The sequence below is a fragment of the Plectrocnemia conspersa genome, unplaced genomic scaffold, assembly GCF_051122295.1.
Source record: "Plectrocnemia conspersa isolate PC_06_02 unplaced genomic scaffold, ASM5112229v1 ptg000003l, whole genome shotgun sequence".
In the NCBI taxonomy this organism is placed as follows: Eukaryota; Metazoa; Arthropoda; class Insecta; order Trichoptera; family Polycentropodidae; genus Plectrocnemia; species Plectrocnemia conspersa.
In genome coordinates, this window is record NW_028277167.1 from 29,578,369 (window position 1) to 29,596,261 (window position 17,893).

At 29.3% G+C, this 17,893-nt stretch overlaps 1 protein-coding gene across 2 annotated transcripts in view; it reads left to right on the forward strand.

The window, feature by feature from the left end:
• The window catches only part of Gycalpha99B (guanylate cyclase 1 soluble subunit alpha 2), a 233,366-nt gene extending 224,310 nt beyond the window's left edge, over positions 1-9,056 (forward strand). For both annotated transcript variants that reach the window (XM_088183129.1, XM_088183128.1), the window contains exons 11-14: positions 777-943; positions 1,001-1,144; positions 1,436-1,590; positions 7,985-9,056. In XM_088183129.1, coding sequence (XP_088039255.1) covers positions 777-943; positions 1,001-1,144; positions 1,436-1,590; positions 7,985-8,204 — 686 coding nt within the window. In that variant the 3' untranslated portion in view covers positions 8,205-9,056. The remainder of the gene's footprint in view (positions 1-776; positions 944-1,000; positions 1,145-1,435; positions 1,591-7,984) is intronic.
• Positions 9,057-17,893: the final 8,837 nt, after the last annotated feature.

Below are 17,893 nucleotides of genomic sequence, written 5' to 3' on the forward strand. Positions count from 1 at the left end.
TTGAAAGCTACCATGAGTCTATCTATCTTATTAGAAAAAAAAACAAACTCTTCAAAACTAATAAAAGGACGTAGCAGGTGTCAGCAATTATTTTTTCTTCAATCTAAAACCTAAACGTTCAAGACTGTGACTAAATCATTTAACTCGAACTGGATGAAAAATGGCTGTAATCAATGTGTTAAGTAAAAATCTGTACTATTTGTCAAGAATAAACCAAAACACCATTATTGAAAAAGTGTAAATTAAACAATGTCCAATCATTACTAATTTCATATTTAGATAATACATCCTTATTTTTTTTATTATATGCTGCTTTTATAAAATAAATTATACTGGTATTACAGGTCTTAGTTAATATTTCAAGAAGAAAAGTAATCCATATATTTATCAACATATCGCCACCAAAAAAGCTTAAAAAATACAATGAAACGAAAGATTAGGTAAAAAATTAATTTTGATAAAGTAAAATCTTGCTGATGACACTAAAAATTATCTGAAAAAAAAAACTATCAAAATTAATAATGGTAATGTCTCACAGATCGTTAAAAATTAAGGCACTCCTCTCAAGCTCAATATCGTAACATTTAAAAGACCATACACTGGCAAATATAAATTACATACAAGACATTTTTGAGAACATTTCTAATACGCCACCGCCTGGGCTTCGCCCTTTACTATAGTCCCATATCCTGCAACTAGATCTTATCAGATCAGTAGACTTAATATTATAAATAGCCTTATAATATAACAATTACAATATTATAACTTTATAATAGGCGAGACGATCGAAGCAAAGACGCACGATAGAGTGACCATGCTCTTCAGCGACATCGTAGGTTTCACGTCCATCTGTTCCACCGCTACCCCCATGATGGTCATCAACATGCTTGAAGATCTGTACAGTGTATTTGACGTATTTTGCGGACAGCTTGACGTGTACAAGGTAAAATGATGCGCTTGCACTTAAAATGAACTGCACTTAAATATTATACCATGATAGGTAGAGACCATAGGAGACGCATACTGCGTTGCAGCAGGCCTCCAAGGAAGCACGGCCACCCACGCTCAGCAGATCGCTTGGATGGCTCTCAGAATGGTTAACGCTTGCTCAGATCATCTCACTCATATGGGAGACCCCATAAAGGTATTTGTTTTTTTAAACTATTTTTTTTAATAAAAAAATATAAAATAGTGAATTATTTGCAGCTTGAATTATCTTTTTTAAAATATTTCTCGATTTATTATTATTATTATTATTATTATCATCCAAAATATTATTTTTTATAAGATTGCGTTGACCTAGAAATTAATGTCAGATAGCATTCTTTCTTCTGTTGACACCTTGATGTTAGCAAAGAATAGTTTAAGTTGCATCCAGAAAAAAGCATCATAATACTATTTTAAACTGCCCCATTTACCAGTATTTTATTTACAGATGCGAATAGGACTTCACACTGGCACTGTGCTTGCAGGGGTCGTAGGGAAAACTATGCTTAAATACTGTCTCTTTGGACACAACGTGACTTTGGCTAACAAGTTTGAATCAGGATCGGAACCTCTCAAGATCAACGTCAGCCCCACGACTTATGAGTGAGTTTCACATAATATTATCATTCTATCGTAAATAAAGATTTATAATCTTGCTTCAATTTATTCAAGACAACATAAATTTTTTTATTGTAACTTTATTATTTTATTATTAGCACAGCAATGTGTAGCATAGATTGTAAAAGTAAATATTTATTTATTATCAAATATAATTAAGCTAAATAAAAAATAAATTAAGTAGAGCTTAAATGAAAAATCTGTGGCACTCTACAAGGGAAAAAAATAGATTTATGCTTTAGTATTTTTTATTTAACCAACTTAACTTACCATCGGAAACTCCCAAACTTTTATATGAAATTATGTTTATATAAATAATAAGCATATATTCAAATGAAAAATACTATTTTGATATAGTATTATTTGGTTTAAGTGCAAACCTACTTTAACCGTTTAAACGCCAGCGACTTTTTTGTGAATCGCCTGTTATTTCTCTTCACGCGTCAGTATCTCTTTCTAAAAGCAAATATAAAATACTTAATTTACTGATAAATACAGTAAGTAAAATATTCTTTAAAAATTGAAAATAATTCGTTAACTTGTTTTAAATTATTAATTTGTTAAAAAAAATATCAACAAGTGACTCATCGGTGAGTCGCTGGTATTTAAGTAGTTAAAGTTACTTGAAAATAGTACATTGCTTGTCTACAAGTAAAAATAAATAAAAATTATCATTTAATTACTGCGCAAATTTACGCAGTAACGCGGGAACGGTCAAAAACGTGTTGGAATAATCCGCATATCTATTAAACACGCACGTTCAAAACTGTAACAGTAGCGGGAAAACTAATCTTTGGTCTCAAATTATGGTTTAAGCTATTATTATATTTTAATGTTTTATATTATCACAGAGAAATATATTTATTTAATAATATTTATTTATTAAATTATTGTTATAAAATGTTTTGTGCTGCGATTGTATAAAAAATAAACACTAGACTATAAATAAATTTGTGAGGTTTTTAAACAAATATTTAAAAAAATCCTAGATGAAGTAGGAATTTTTTTTTTAAATTAATATAGCTAACTGTATATACACTAAACAAAGTATAAACAAAAAATATATTATATAAAAACTTCGTCTTATCTAATTTATTAAGCATAAATATTGTTGCACAATAATTGAAGTAGTGTAATATAATACTATTGTAGATTTTTTTTGTATCTTTATTTTTTCTTCTAACTACCAATCTTTTTTCAATATTTGTAATGCAGTCGGTGTGAAATATTTTTCTCTGAATCTTGATTATAATTCTTACAGAATGCTTTATGATATATTTTGATACATTTTTCATACAAGGCGACATTTCCTGAACCGTTTTATTATTTTGTATTTTAGATATAGGTATAACATTATTAGTAGCAATCTTTAAATTTCCAGATATTTATCATTCGGAGAGTGCTTAATTTACAAAATAATGTAGATTAGCTCATTGAGCTTCCCATTTTCTTCAATTATATTTATGCATAATTCATCAGTACTGTTTTTTTTAATTTACAAATTATGTTTGGAATTTCTTTGAAATATACTGATTTAAATTCTTCAAATTTTATATTCGATGTTTTATTATTGTATTGTATTAATTTATTGAACTGAGGTATTGAAATCACAATCTTCTATACTCTCAATCTAGTATTATAACTATAATATTTTTTTTTCTGCTATCATAATATTCTCTTTATATATATAATAAATTTATTAATTCTTCATTCAATATATCGTTTTTCTGTATATGTATAAGATTAATTAATTTTTTTATTGTTTTCCACATCTCATTCGGGTCATTTTTTATTTTATCTATCGACTTTTCATGCCATTGTTTTAGCTATTCTTAATGATTTGACTGTCAAATTTATACATTGTAACTTTATATCTTCTCGTTTCGTTTTTATTATTTGAAATATTTTATATGATTTCTCTCTTCTCATGAAAACATTTTTAACATCATCACTAAACCACGGTTTTGGGTTAAATCGATATTCCCTTCTAAAATTACATTGCCTTTTTATATCACTATTCACAATATTGCTTCATATAATATTAACATCTATGTTATCTATATTTCAGTCAAATTTTTATAATTACAATCTTTGTGTTAAATCTATTTTAATAACTCACATTATTTTTTTAACGTAATTACATTATATTTTTCTATATAAATATTTATATTAAAATGATCAGTAATTCTTGAAATTATTTTCACTTAACATTGTAATCTTTTACTATTGATAAAAACTAAATATTTTTATGTTCTCCAGATATTAGTTTGTCCATAACATTATCGTAATCCAATTAAATTTATCTATTATAATATTAATTATGTATAAAAATCCATATCAAAATATTTATAATTTTATCAAAACTTCATTCTAAAATATTATTTATAAATTTAAAAAATATATTTAGATTATAATTTATTACTATTATTATGTTTTATTACTATTATTTTTATATAGTATATTTTAATTGAAATTTTTCATATATACAGTATAACACTTAATATATGTCTTGGATTAGAATCAGGGCCGATCCGAGGGGCAGGCAGTATAGGCGATCGCCTATGGCGCTAGATCTTGTGGGGCGCCGTGATAACAAATAAAGGCGCAATATTCGCTTAAAATTATCAAACAATATTGTTAAAGAATATAATCTGATATTATTTGCCGCGCTGATGCGCTTACCTAAGCGATTCGCTGTAAAGCAATAAAAACATGTATGTATTACTTTTATTTAAAACGATTTCAAGAGGGTGAAAGTCGTGAACTCAGGCTGTTGAATGATTAAAAGTATGATGAAGAGACACTGACGGTGATCTTATATAGATTAAGTGCGCTATTAAACGACTAAACTTCATATTACAATCATATTTTTCTTCCAACTTTCTTCATGGAGCTCTTAATTAGACATTGATTTGTTTAATGTTAGCGACAAGGATCTGATATAGTTCATATCATTTAATTCACTCTAACCTTCGAGTTTTATTTATTTGTGAAAGAAATGGTTTGTGTCGGGCTTTACAGCCTCTGAGTCCCATATCGTTGAGCCTTCTTCTTACCGTCCGCGAATAAATGGATGGCCATCCGCTTGCAGAGACTTAGGCAGTCAGTTTTGAAGACGTTTTTCGACGATTTTAAAGGGACTCACGATTCAAGATTCGATCATCCTGGGTACTTGTTTTTCATTTTCTTTCAGTTTTTGGTTTTGATTTGTAATACCCACATTTGTTGAACCATTTCAAAGCATTGTGGACAGCGTGTCGTGAACAATTAATGTGTTTTCTAATTATTGATATTTTTAGTCAATAATATGCAATATGCGAGTGCAAAAAAATTATATTCGCCTTGTAGCTTTACTTAAATCGCGTTTTTATCGTATTTTTAAATGTTTATTTGATATTTAAAATAAATTATTGAATAAAAAAAATATAAAATATGCCAAAATTGCGCAACTAACCATAAAGTTCGCAAAGTCAAGACTGAACGATAAGAACTGAAATCCAATTTCAAAACTATAGTGAGCAATAAAAAAACAATTATTTCTTTTGTTTAGTTTTCAAAATTACGGCTAAAACTAACTACTAAAATATTTCGGTCAGATTAACAACTTGTACAGAGTTGCACTTTATTTTAAAGGGTACCCCATTATTAAGGCAAGGCACCCAGGCTCCATATTAAAAAATAAAAAACTAACATGGTTAACAAATTGAGCAAAAATAAATTCAAAATTTATTTTTAGAAAACATTTTAAATGTTTAAAACTGCGGTAGTGATCAAGTTTTAAAAACAAATAATTGGCAAAAATGTGAAAAAAAGCATTTTTCAATTTTTATTTTGCTTTTATTTTTAATAAGAAACATTTTTGCTCTCTTTACTTTTTTCCCTAAAATGATTTTTTAACGAAGATACGATTTTTTTTATTTTTTGAATAGCCACCATTTTTTTACGAAATTGTGAATGTAGCTGGCTAAGAAATATATCTGAGATGCTTACAATGTCTAATTTTTGACAAAAAAATTGTGATAATATAATTAAAGCAGCGGAAGTAATCGTGTCTTTAATTTTGAGTGAATTCCAAATATAAACCAAATATTTTCAGGCAAAATATGATTTTAAAAGGAATTAAGTTAGGCTGAGTTAGGTTGGGGTACGGTTTATCGTACCCCAACCTAGCCTAACTCGAGAGATTTTTGTTTGAGGAAAATATTAAATATAAATATAATTTATGTACACCTGTTCTCAACTTTATACCTTCAGGTATACATGGAGACGGTCACCAGGGCGGTGCAACAGGTGCAAGGTACCCATGCTGCATATTAGGAGGGTGTCCAAATTAAATTAAATATTTTTTTATAAAAATTATTATCATTTTATAAATTAAAAAAAATATTTTTTAAAATAAAAAAAAATTTAATTTTTTTTTTAAAAAAAACATTAATTTTAAACAAAATTAAAAATAATTAAATTTTTTTTTCTAAAAAAAATTTTTTTAACTTTTTTTTAAATTTTTTTTTAACCTTATATAATTGTTTTTTTAAGAACTTGGGTACCTTGTTATTGTTGCACCATTCTTGTAACAGTTTCTAGATGTAAATAAATTCATAGAAAAAAATTGTAATTTAAAAAATAAAACAATTTAAATTATTTCATTTTTATAAAAGTTTCAAAAAAATTTTTTTTGGCCCCTTCATAATATGCATCCTGGGTACCTTGTACATGTGGCACCGCCCCAGTGACCGCCTCAATGTTTACCTGAAGATATAAAATTGAGAACACGTGTACATAAATTTATATTTTCCTGAAACAAAAATCATTCGAGTTAGGTTAGGTTGGGGTACGATAAATCGTAGCATAACCTAACTTAGCCTAACTAAATTCCCTACAAAAACATATTTTGCCTAAAAATAATAGGTATATATATGGAATTTACTCAAAATTAAGGACACGATAACTTCCGCTTCTTTTATTATATCACGATAATTTATTGCCAAAAAATAGACCTTTTAAATATCTCAAATATATATGTTAACCAGCTGTATCAACTGTTTTGTTTCAAAATGGTGGCCATTCAAAAAATAAAAAAAATCGTATCTTCGTTAAAAACTATTTTAGAGAAAAAAGTAAAGAAAATAAAAATGTTTTATATTAAAAATTAAAGCAAAATAACAATTTAAAAAAATGTTTTTTTAATTTTTTTGTTAATTATTAGCAGGGTTCCGAGGTATATCAAGTCACTGACACACTCAAAAGTGAACTCGTCCATTTCGAGATTTTTATGATACTGACTCTTTAAACTAGGCATAACCGACATGTATTTTGTTTTTGTTTCATTGATCTTCAACCTTATTTTCCTGTCTGATAATTCAATGGCGTTTATTAGTGCCTGTTATGATTTATCCACTATATCTATGTCATCGGTGCAGGCGAAGATTTATATCGACTTATTAAACACACTGCCGAATATATCCAGTTTGCTAACTCGGATTACTTTTTCTAGGGCAATGTTGAACAGATTGCACGTTAGAGCATCGCCTCTCGTAGGCTGTTGAGTATTCACAAATATATAATTTTATACTTTCACTTAGCATTTGACATTTCTCAATGTGAGTTTCACCAAAGAGATTAGTTTCTTTGGTACACCCTACTGTGTACTGTTTAGATTATTTTATGCGTAAAAAAATGCGATGAGAATAAAACTACATACTCACAATTACATAAAAGAGTATCGTGTGAAATATAATATTAGATTACTTTAACTTGAATTATATTTTTGAGCTCATGTAATTAAGGGGGGGGGGCGAAAATTTAGTTTTTGCCGTGGGCGCTAAATAACCTAAAGCAGGCCCTGATTAGAATTGCATTCAATTATATTATAATCTTCAATGTGATTTGTGATTATGGTAATCATAAAAATAGCACATATTCTTTTTTAGATTATTTACGTGTTAAATAATCCTGTGTATTGATCATTGTTCCAGTAACACTTTTTGATTTGTATAGTTAATTTTTTTCTAACAATAATTCTCTACTATAAAGCGCACAGTTACACAATGGTTTAAATATCGAATTTTAATTAATAAATAAAAACTAGATTTCTAAAAATTTAAAATAATGCTTAAAAACCCAAAAAGTTAAGTGTCAAGCATTCGCACACTCGATACAGAACCTCACTATAATGAGGGACCGACCCGTACTACGCTGAGCTACGACGAATTGACTGAAACGACCCTTAGAAGCTGGCGAAAGCATCCGCTTTCCACAATGATGGATTTTAGTCTGATCTCTTTATTGTGACATGTTTTTATTATTTTTTGTATTTGATCCTAAAATAGATATATTTGTCTACCAGAACTCGTTATATATTGAGGTAACCGGTTTTCAGGTGGCTGGTGAAAACTCCAGGTTTCGAGCTAGATCCCCGTGACCGTTCGTGCTTGCCCGCCTCGTTTCCGGAAGACATTCCCGGGACGTGCCATTTCCTGAGCGCTTACCACCATCCCGGCGTGTCCCGAGACGCCACCCAAGAGGAGCACATAGCGTGCGCCATCAAGGAGTTCGGCATCAACTGCGGAAGTCCGCCAAAGCCCGCGGAGATAGAGTAGCGTCGCGAGATAAGGCCGCGCGCCCCATTCTTCAAACGCGCCGGCTGCTTGCTGGAGACGGACCTCTGACGGACTCCCCTGTATATACACCGATAGTACGTAGACAATCGACCAGCTGCATTTTGCTTCGAATTAGTATTGTAACTCATCTTAATTACTTATACTGCGCAAAATAGATCTATCACTACAACTTAGTAGACGTCGGCCCAATATGTTGCAACGGGCACTATTATCGTATCGCTCGAAAGTCATAGTTGAGCTTTTATCTAAAACTGAAATAACAGATAAACTAATATTATTTTGCAGCGGCTTAAATGATCGTTCTTCGAGATTTATATTATCGAAACGTGCAGTGTTTTTTTTATTTTTCGCCATATATTTTATTTTCAAATCGAATTTTTCAAGAACCAAATATATATTATAATATTATAGGACACTCTGAGAACTGCTGTTTGAATTAAAATATTAACCGATACTGTCCTATTTATTATCAAACAAAAACTTTATTAATTGATCGATGCATACCTGATTCACAACAATCGTGTTAGTCATAAGTCGGTCGTATTCTAAACATATAAGTATTCAATAAAAGCTTACTCTACGAATCACGCGCTTTTATATGTATGTATATTAAATATTAAAATTATTTATACTAGTCTCTAATTCTACTACTGTTAAACGGACTCTGTTATTGTTAATTATGTTTGTAATAATTTATTACTGTGAACTTCGCGATTGCACATATGTAACTACTATACCGTGTAAAAATATATATTTAAATGTGTATGTATGTATGTAAATGTCAAAAAAACTACTCGTCTAATAAAAAATCTCTTTTACTAACGCTTTAAATTCTTATACTTTATTTTGTGTATTATTCTAAATATTTGACCGACTTAAAAAGTCGTTGAAAATATTTTTGATGAATTATTTTTGCACCCATTTATTTACTATAATCCAAAAAATATAATAAATTAATAAATTTAGAAAACATAATTGCATTCCTATTATAATGTTAGTTTCATTGTCGATACCATAGCAATAAAAATATATCCCAATTCTTGCAGACTATATAAAAACTTTTTATAAAATAATCCTATTAGTATCAAGGAAAGATTATATAGTTTCATGTATAAAAACCCGAGGGGTGTGACTTTGCAGCTAGAAATAGACGTTGAAAACTGGTAATTTTTCATTACATATATTGCAACAAACTATTGTGGATTATTGTTTTTCTCCGAGTGATGGTGGAGAAGCTAGCGGAGAAATGATGTCCTAGAGATGATCCTCTGATGTCGCTATTAACAGAACGTGGTCTTGATCGATCATCTGTCAGATTTCTTCTGTTCCTCTATAGCTGATCGTTCCTTGAAGATCGATCTTATGTATCGTAGGTTAAAAAGCTCTTCGACGAATCATAATAATGCAAAGATCATTCAACCAATTGGTGTGCTCGTTTATTCGACCAACGAAATATGTTCACATCTCTAGAGAATGACATTTGCTTGATGGATATTTGAAGGTCAAATCAGACGAGGTGAATTTTAACGATAAAACTACTGTTTAGGTTATAACTGTATATAAATTAATTGTATTTTTGCTAGTAAAAACGCATATCTACTGGTGAAAATGTATTTGTATGTTTTAAGGACTTGATGTAATAAAAGTCCTAAAAATGTCCTTTAATACTTAAGGATGGTCTCCAATGAAGAAAGAGAGAGATGGACTGCCAGACAAAAATACACTGAGATACTGCCCGAGGCGAGAACCATACGGTCATGGACTGACATCACCAGAGAGGGACTGCATCAGAGAGACAAACCTCCACTATAGCGTCGCTGCCTCACCTACAAGGCCGCATCATCCCTCCGCCAGCTGCGCCACCACCACTCGCCCATCATAGTAACTTACAATATATACATTTATTTCATAGATTATTACAAGCTTCTAACGACGTCTTTTTGGCTACAAAGTCAACCCCCTTAAGGTTAGAAAAACTTAAAAATCTAACAATAATTTGCCTACTCAATTGTTTCAGAGCTTCAGCAACGGGAAGAAATTCATATAGAAATAGCAACTTCTATTACTGAATTTATATTAGTTACTTATCGAGATTAACTTCTACCAAACGATTAAAGTATTTTAAAAAAATTTAGATAAAATTCTATCGAAAAACATAATTTACAAAATATTTTACTATGCTGTAAGGTGTTCGGATTTTTCGGACAGGAATTTTTACTTCGTGATAAAACGTGTTATCAATTTTTCAAAATAACCGTTGTTATTTTGATTATTTTTATTAACATTTTTAACTAATTGGCGTCTATTAAAATGGACAATTAAATATTAAATAAAGATTGATTAGAGCTTTTTGGGTGCGGTCTTTATGAAAATGAATGGCAAATTTCGGATGTGAGCAACAAATAAAAATTGCTGTATACATATTCAATACATGATAAATTCTTAGCCTCTGATTTGTGCATTGTTATTAACGAACAAAGTCATTACTTGTATTATGATATATTGAATATGCGGAGCGTGTCTTAATTGCCTTTTTACCATTATTGAAATCCTTTCGAAAAGAACTCCATAAAATACAATAGCTTTAATTCCCACATTATATAAAATATTGATTCATTTGATTTAATTAAATTTGATTGCTACATTAAACTCAGTAAATCTTATTTATTTTTTTTAATAATAAAAATATTTTTTTACAACACAAAAATTAGCCTATCGAATATGATCGTACAGGTTTAATGACAGGATTACCGAAACGCAATCGCGTACGATTTTAAAAAGCTCGCTGAGAATCGTTAAACAGAGTAATGATTTTTTTTATATTTAAAAAATACTTAGTATAAATTAAATAAAAGACATCCAACTAGAAATAATTATTTTTCTTATATATGTATATTTTTTGACACATTGAAGTGAAATAATAAATAAAAGTTAATAAATAAAAAATAATAAATAAAGTTACGTTAAAAGTATTTTCTATCTTCATCCTTGCTAAATGAAAACATCTAATATTTTACATACTAAAAATATTTATGAGTTGTTCGAATACAGAGATTTGCATACATGCATAATTATGGATTAAGCCGCATGAGAAGAAATGCTTCTTTTATATATTGATATACAATATGAAAGTCTATCGATGCAAAGAACTGTCGTCAGCCATATAATAACAATCATACTTTTAAAGTGGATCTCCGTATTTCATTATAAAATTATTTTTAGAAATGGACCCATCAAAGAAGAGAAATGTTGATTTAATGTCAAAGAAAAATATTTATTTACTTCGTACAGCAATAATGTTTAATGTTTAATATATAAAGATACTATAGCTATTTTTAAATAATATAATTTAAGGAAAAACTTTTAATTGAAACATTAAAAAATACAAAAAATTGTCAATCAAAGAGAGGGAAACATTTCGGAAACTGAATTCTACGAATCCTTTTTTTACATGAAATTTCGAAAGGCAATAAATTATTATTAGAGGGTGAATTTATTAAAGATTGCATGATTGATACAGCAGAGTTATTATGTCTCGAAAAAAATAACTTTTTTAAATGCATAAGCTTATAATATATCAATGATATTTCACAAAATTGATTATTACAAATACAAAAAAAAACTGGAAAGATATGAAAGCATTGATATTAGGGATACTTCTCAACTAGCAATATTTATAAAATAAATAAACGATAAATTTGAAATAATTGAAGAATTAGCAAGCTTACGAGCAATGAAAGATATTACTACAGGCGAAGATTTATTGCTTGAAGTTAATAAAGGTAATAAATGATTGGCTTGGAAAATATTATTAATATAACAACAGATGGTTGCCCAAATCTAACTGGAAAAAATATCGGGTTTGTGAAAAGAATCGGTGAGCAAGTCAAATCGATCGATCCAAATAAAAAAATATGTTTGCATGCTATAATTCACTAGGAGGCTGTATGTAGAAAAGATTTAAAATTAAATAATATTAGAAGCCTAACTTTGCCAATTTGTATCATTTTTATATAATATTGAATATGAACATACAGGCATATTAGCCTAGAATATGTTTTTTACCAAGTATGGGAATTAAAGTAGAATATCATCTTATTTTTAGAAATAAAAGAGAATAGAAAGGATTTTACTAAGTTTAACGATTTATGTCGTTCGATCGATATTCTAAATAATTTTAATTAATAAAAACATTAAATTCAAAGAAAAAAAATAATGGTATATGAACTTTTATGGTTTTCTTATATACATTAAACACAAATTAATGAGCTACTTTATCAATACAACTTTTCATATCAGAGAGGACCCTTCCACCTTCTCAATATGTGTTTTTATTATATCTTTAAAGCAGAATTGAAAAATAATATCCTGGCTGTAAAAACTATGCTTTTAATTTATCTAAGCTCCTTTACTAAACAATAGTAAAGTGTAATTTAATTATGGAATTTACATATTACATTTTCAATTTTAAAAAAATATTTAAAGTAAATATTCTAATGAATTTATATAAAATTGACATGTTGAATTCGCGTTGGGATTTTCCCGGAAATATTTAATAGCCGAGTGTAATTATTTTAAGCATATCCCACAAAAGTGTTGTGTACATTATCTTTAGAATGAAAATCGCACCTGGGAAATAGGCACGTTTTCAATTTCCTGAAGCAGGATAGGTATATGCATCGTCAGCCTCGGCAAAATTGTCTTCTTCTAAAATTTAAAATACGTTTTAATCGAATATTTCTGAGAACTCTCCGCTCTGCAATCGTACAATGAAATTGGAAGCATTAATAAAACGATCGTGTCCTATATTGGTCAAACAGATGGATTAAATTGTAATTAAAAGGACACGAAAGGGCGCCGATAAATAAACGTCTGACATTCCCGATCGTTCTCGAAGGACAAATAAAATATAAATGCGTTTTAAATATGGTTGCAAATTAATTTACAAAATGGAGACTACAGTACAACCTAAGCTTATGGTAAATAATGGTCGACCCCTGCACTTTGTTTTCTTTCTCGACAAATAATAAATATGTATGCTCTAGCTATATTTTCGTATTATATAAGAAGTAGCTTGTTTTAATTTACTTTTATTCCATGTTAGAAACTATATAAAGAAATATATATAATGTTTCTAAAAATCATTGAAAGCTCTTACTATTTTATATTCATTTTAAATGTTACCAAAACCAAGAAAGCAACCTCTTCTTATTACTTTAAACCTTATCTAGCTACGAAATCCGAAATCAAATTCTTTATTACATATGTAATTTATGTAAATAAGTTTATTATCACTTTATTACAATGGTAGGTCAATAAATTCTTGGAAAATCTAATAAATGGCGCTATTAATATCGAAACAAGTTTATTTTTTAAAAATATCATCTTTCGATAGACTGCTGTCAAATTGTCAGTTTTTCCATCGCCTCCTTTCATTTTTACAATCGATCTAAGCAAACAACCTTTGTTATTTTCGAACAATGGAAAAAACGAGTATCGTGTAGTGATTGAACACTTTCATTTGAAAGGAAAAACGCCGAAAGAAATCAAAGCTGAGTTGGATGTAGTTTATGGCACATCTGCACCAACGTTTAAACTGTTTACAATTAAGTGAATGTGTTTTAATAGTTCGGGACGTCCACTTGAGGTGACTACGCCAGAAATGATCGACATAATCCACGATATTGTCTTGAGTGATCGACGAGTCAAAGTGCGCGAACTTGTTGAGGCCACAAGCATATCATTTCTGCTTCAATACATAACCATTGATGAAACATGAGTTCAACACAAAGGAACAGTCGAAATAGCGGGTTTCTAAAAATTATCCAACTCCAAAAAAAGCGAAGACAGTGAAATCGCCGGCAATTTTTTGGATTGAATTGAATTGTATTCACTAGATTTGACCTTCAGGGACTTTTGTCTGTTTCCAAACTTGAAGAAATGACTCGCCGGAAAAAGATTCACGTCGGACAAAAAGGTCATCGCTGAAATCTTACTTTTTTTGATGGCTTGAAAAAGTTGGAAAAACGCTGAGCGAAGCTATGTCGAGCAAAAGGAGACGATGTTTAGAAATAAAAATGAATCAATCCAAAATAAGGTGTTTTTCTATTGTTTTGTAAGCACTTATTGACCTACCCTCGTACATTTGGTTATACAAAAATATCCACGAACAAACATGTTTGTTTGATAATAAATATTGAACATGAGACGATAAAAAATATATTTTCCATATAAATGTTTCATAAAATCGTGGATGTAAGGATATTAACTATAAATGTATAATTAGTTAATATTTTAAAATTTATTTGTAGAATGTAAACATTGATTTTATAAATGAAATTTTCATTTAAATATCAAACGCGCCCTTTTCAGGTGCAATTTAATATAAATTACAATATGTGTGTGCTTATCTATGATATTTTGCTAATAAAAACACATACTCCGCTGCACATAACATTATAGCTTTAACAGCCAAAAACTAGTCGCACTACTATAAATTATAATAGAAATGAAATCATCCAACATATGTTTTCAAGCGCCTTCAGGGTTTCGTTTCTCGGTTTAACACACCCAGAGGCTACTTCAACTCTACTGAGATATGCAGCCAGGGACTGCGTCTCTAAATTTACTGCCAGTTTTTATAGCGCTACACAAAAATAACTCGTCCGTCAGATAATCAACAACCAATTTATGTCACCGGATTACCAATAATTAACGTCATGATGATATTAAAAAATCATTTTGACACAATTTTGTACATAATGAACTTCCAATAAAAGCAATAATATAAATTCAAAATATGCATATATTTAAAAATGTGAAATCAAGAGCACAAATTGAAATGGCAGGTCATAGAAATCAGATAGTATGAGTGTCGAGTTGTATTATTGTCGGCTGTGATTTCGGTAGAGCTGCTTCTTGGACAAACCAACGAAAACTGTTCACGCTTTAAAATAAAAACAGTTCAAATGGTCACCAAAGGGTAGAAGAACAATGTCATTATGCGCATGATAATATAAATAAATTCCTAAATGTTTATAAAATAAGATATAATTTTTCTATGCCAAATAGATACCTTAAAAATATAAAGTGCAAACTCAACAAATAATGAGTTATTGCGCCACTCACACTTTATAAAGGGTTCAAAAAGTTAGTCTTATTAAGACTCTTTATTTATTTACGTTTTGCTAAATTTTTAGCTGGTTATGGGTTAATGTTCGTTCGCCTTTAATATTCTGAAACGCTTAATTAATTCATACATCGATTATCTTAAAGCATACTTTTGTTTAAATTGGTCTTAATATTTTCAACGCTTATGTAAGTACTTAAGTTGAATCCATATATTCTTAATAAATACAATCAATATTACGTTTTATAAAATCTCTTATTAATTTAATTTATTTATATCAGAGACAAAAGTTGGCAAGTCAAAATTTCCGTTTCATTAGGATTCGTAGTATTTTAATAAATGATTTTTTGGTCACAAGCAATAAAATTATTCCATCGCCATCGCAGAGGAAACTCTCAGTTATTTAATGGACTTTATATAACAATATTACGACTTACAATAAGTGGAGATCGAATGAAGCGTATCTAAACCAAATTTTGACCAATAGGAGAGCGCAAAAAAACAATTATTTCTTTTCAGAAGTCAAAAATCCACGTCAAAAGCAATGAAATTGTGCCGTCGCCGTTTTTCCGCAGCACCCTTTAATAGTTGAAAGAAATGCTTAACGACGTACAATTTTCTGTGAGAACTCAGCAAATCGTATCCCAACGCTCCTAAAGAAGAGGCACTGGAATATAAGAACAGATAATAATATTAATTAAATTGAGAAGCTATAACGACACATTTAAAACACCTGTGAAAAAACTCACAGTAACAAAACAAAATAAATTCTAAATTGCAAACTATAAATGGGTTACCATAAATATTTATTAGTTCACTCTAAAAGTTTATCTGAATATACTAATGACACAGATACAAATTGCTATTACGTATATTCTGACTCTCACTATAAAATGAATACATTTCCAGCAAATAGTTTATATTAAATTTACGACTATAAATTGAAATATAATTCAAATACCGATACGCAATAAAAAGCATTGGAGAAGTATGTTCGAAATTGACTAAATACTTCATCATGTTTATACGGATGGATCGTTGTTATAACCTTTATTATAATAATTCATATTTTTATCTGTTAATGGTCTATCGGACCAATGTGCAGCATAAAAATTTTATAATAAATTTAATCTGATACTATGATAAGATTTATTTTAAAAACTATCATAATACAAATTTGATACTTTGAGTCAACTTCACACGAGTAATACATATGTATATATATACATACCATTTGTTTATTTATGAATATAGTAAAAAGGACAGTTTATACTATTCGCCTTGAAAAGCCGTCGACGTTTATACGCACAGCAGTGTTTGAAAGCTCTTTTACTACCGACCGCCTAGAAGACTTAAAAGGTAAACTAATAAAATTCTTAAAAGTATTTTTGTAGTGAGCTTTATAAGACCATTTGAACAACCAAGACCAGATTGGCTTATGAAACATTGAACTATCTATATAACTTTAATTTACCTAAAACGGATCGCTTTAAATGCGCATGATTACGTCATCATAATCACTCCATTCCATCGAATCGGAATATCGAGGTTTATTAACATCATATTTCCACGTTGAAGATTATAATTATCATTGCAACCCTATGCGCGGCAAGATAAGAGGTGACTCGTCGATAGATATTTTTATAAAGAATTCCTTCTTCGCCAAATTACCCGTGGAAAGGATCATTCGTGCCAGAGCCACAACAGTATATACAGTATATATTACCATTTGAAATATGTATTTGAAAATTGAGAAATATATATAAAATGCGGGTGAGCGCCATTTGATTAGTTTGACGTCCCCAAGCGGCAAATATTCTAGGTACGCCTCTGCACTAAAGTTAACTTCAATATATTATGATACATATTTTTTTCAATATTAAATGTCAGTGAGCAAAATATATTGCCTTATATATTCTTATTATTATTTTTATAAAAGCAAATATTTATATTAAAAAATGTTAAAATAAAGTTTTTTTTGCACTTTTAAGAATATCGGCGCTACGCTCAAAAACCAATGATTATGAACACTTGTTCTATTTTTGCCCCTAACGTATGTGAAAGTGACCAACAACGTTTTGCTATATAAATACATTTTAGAGCTTAAAATTTAGTTTGTTATCGCCGTACGCGTGTTTATTTCCCAAACATTTGTTAAAAGTCGCAATTAACCATTTGTCATCGTTATCGACGCCATTGATATACGGTTAATTGCGATTTTTACTCAATGCTTGGGAAATAAACACACGCATATCGATAAAAACAATTTTAGATTTTAAAACGTATTTATGTAGCAAACCGTTATTGGCCACATTCGTAGACGTTGAAGCCAAAAATATTCATAACAATCTGGTTTCTGAGCGTGGCCTCCATATAATTAACAAGTACTCATTTTTTATATAAATATTTATAAAAACAGTTTTTTATTTAAAAATATTAAAAAAAGTATATGTTAAAAAATATATTATCTTTATTAACGTGAAATGCTAATAGTAATATCTGTAAAATATTCATTGCTCTACTACTCAAAATTAATCGT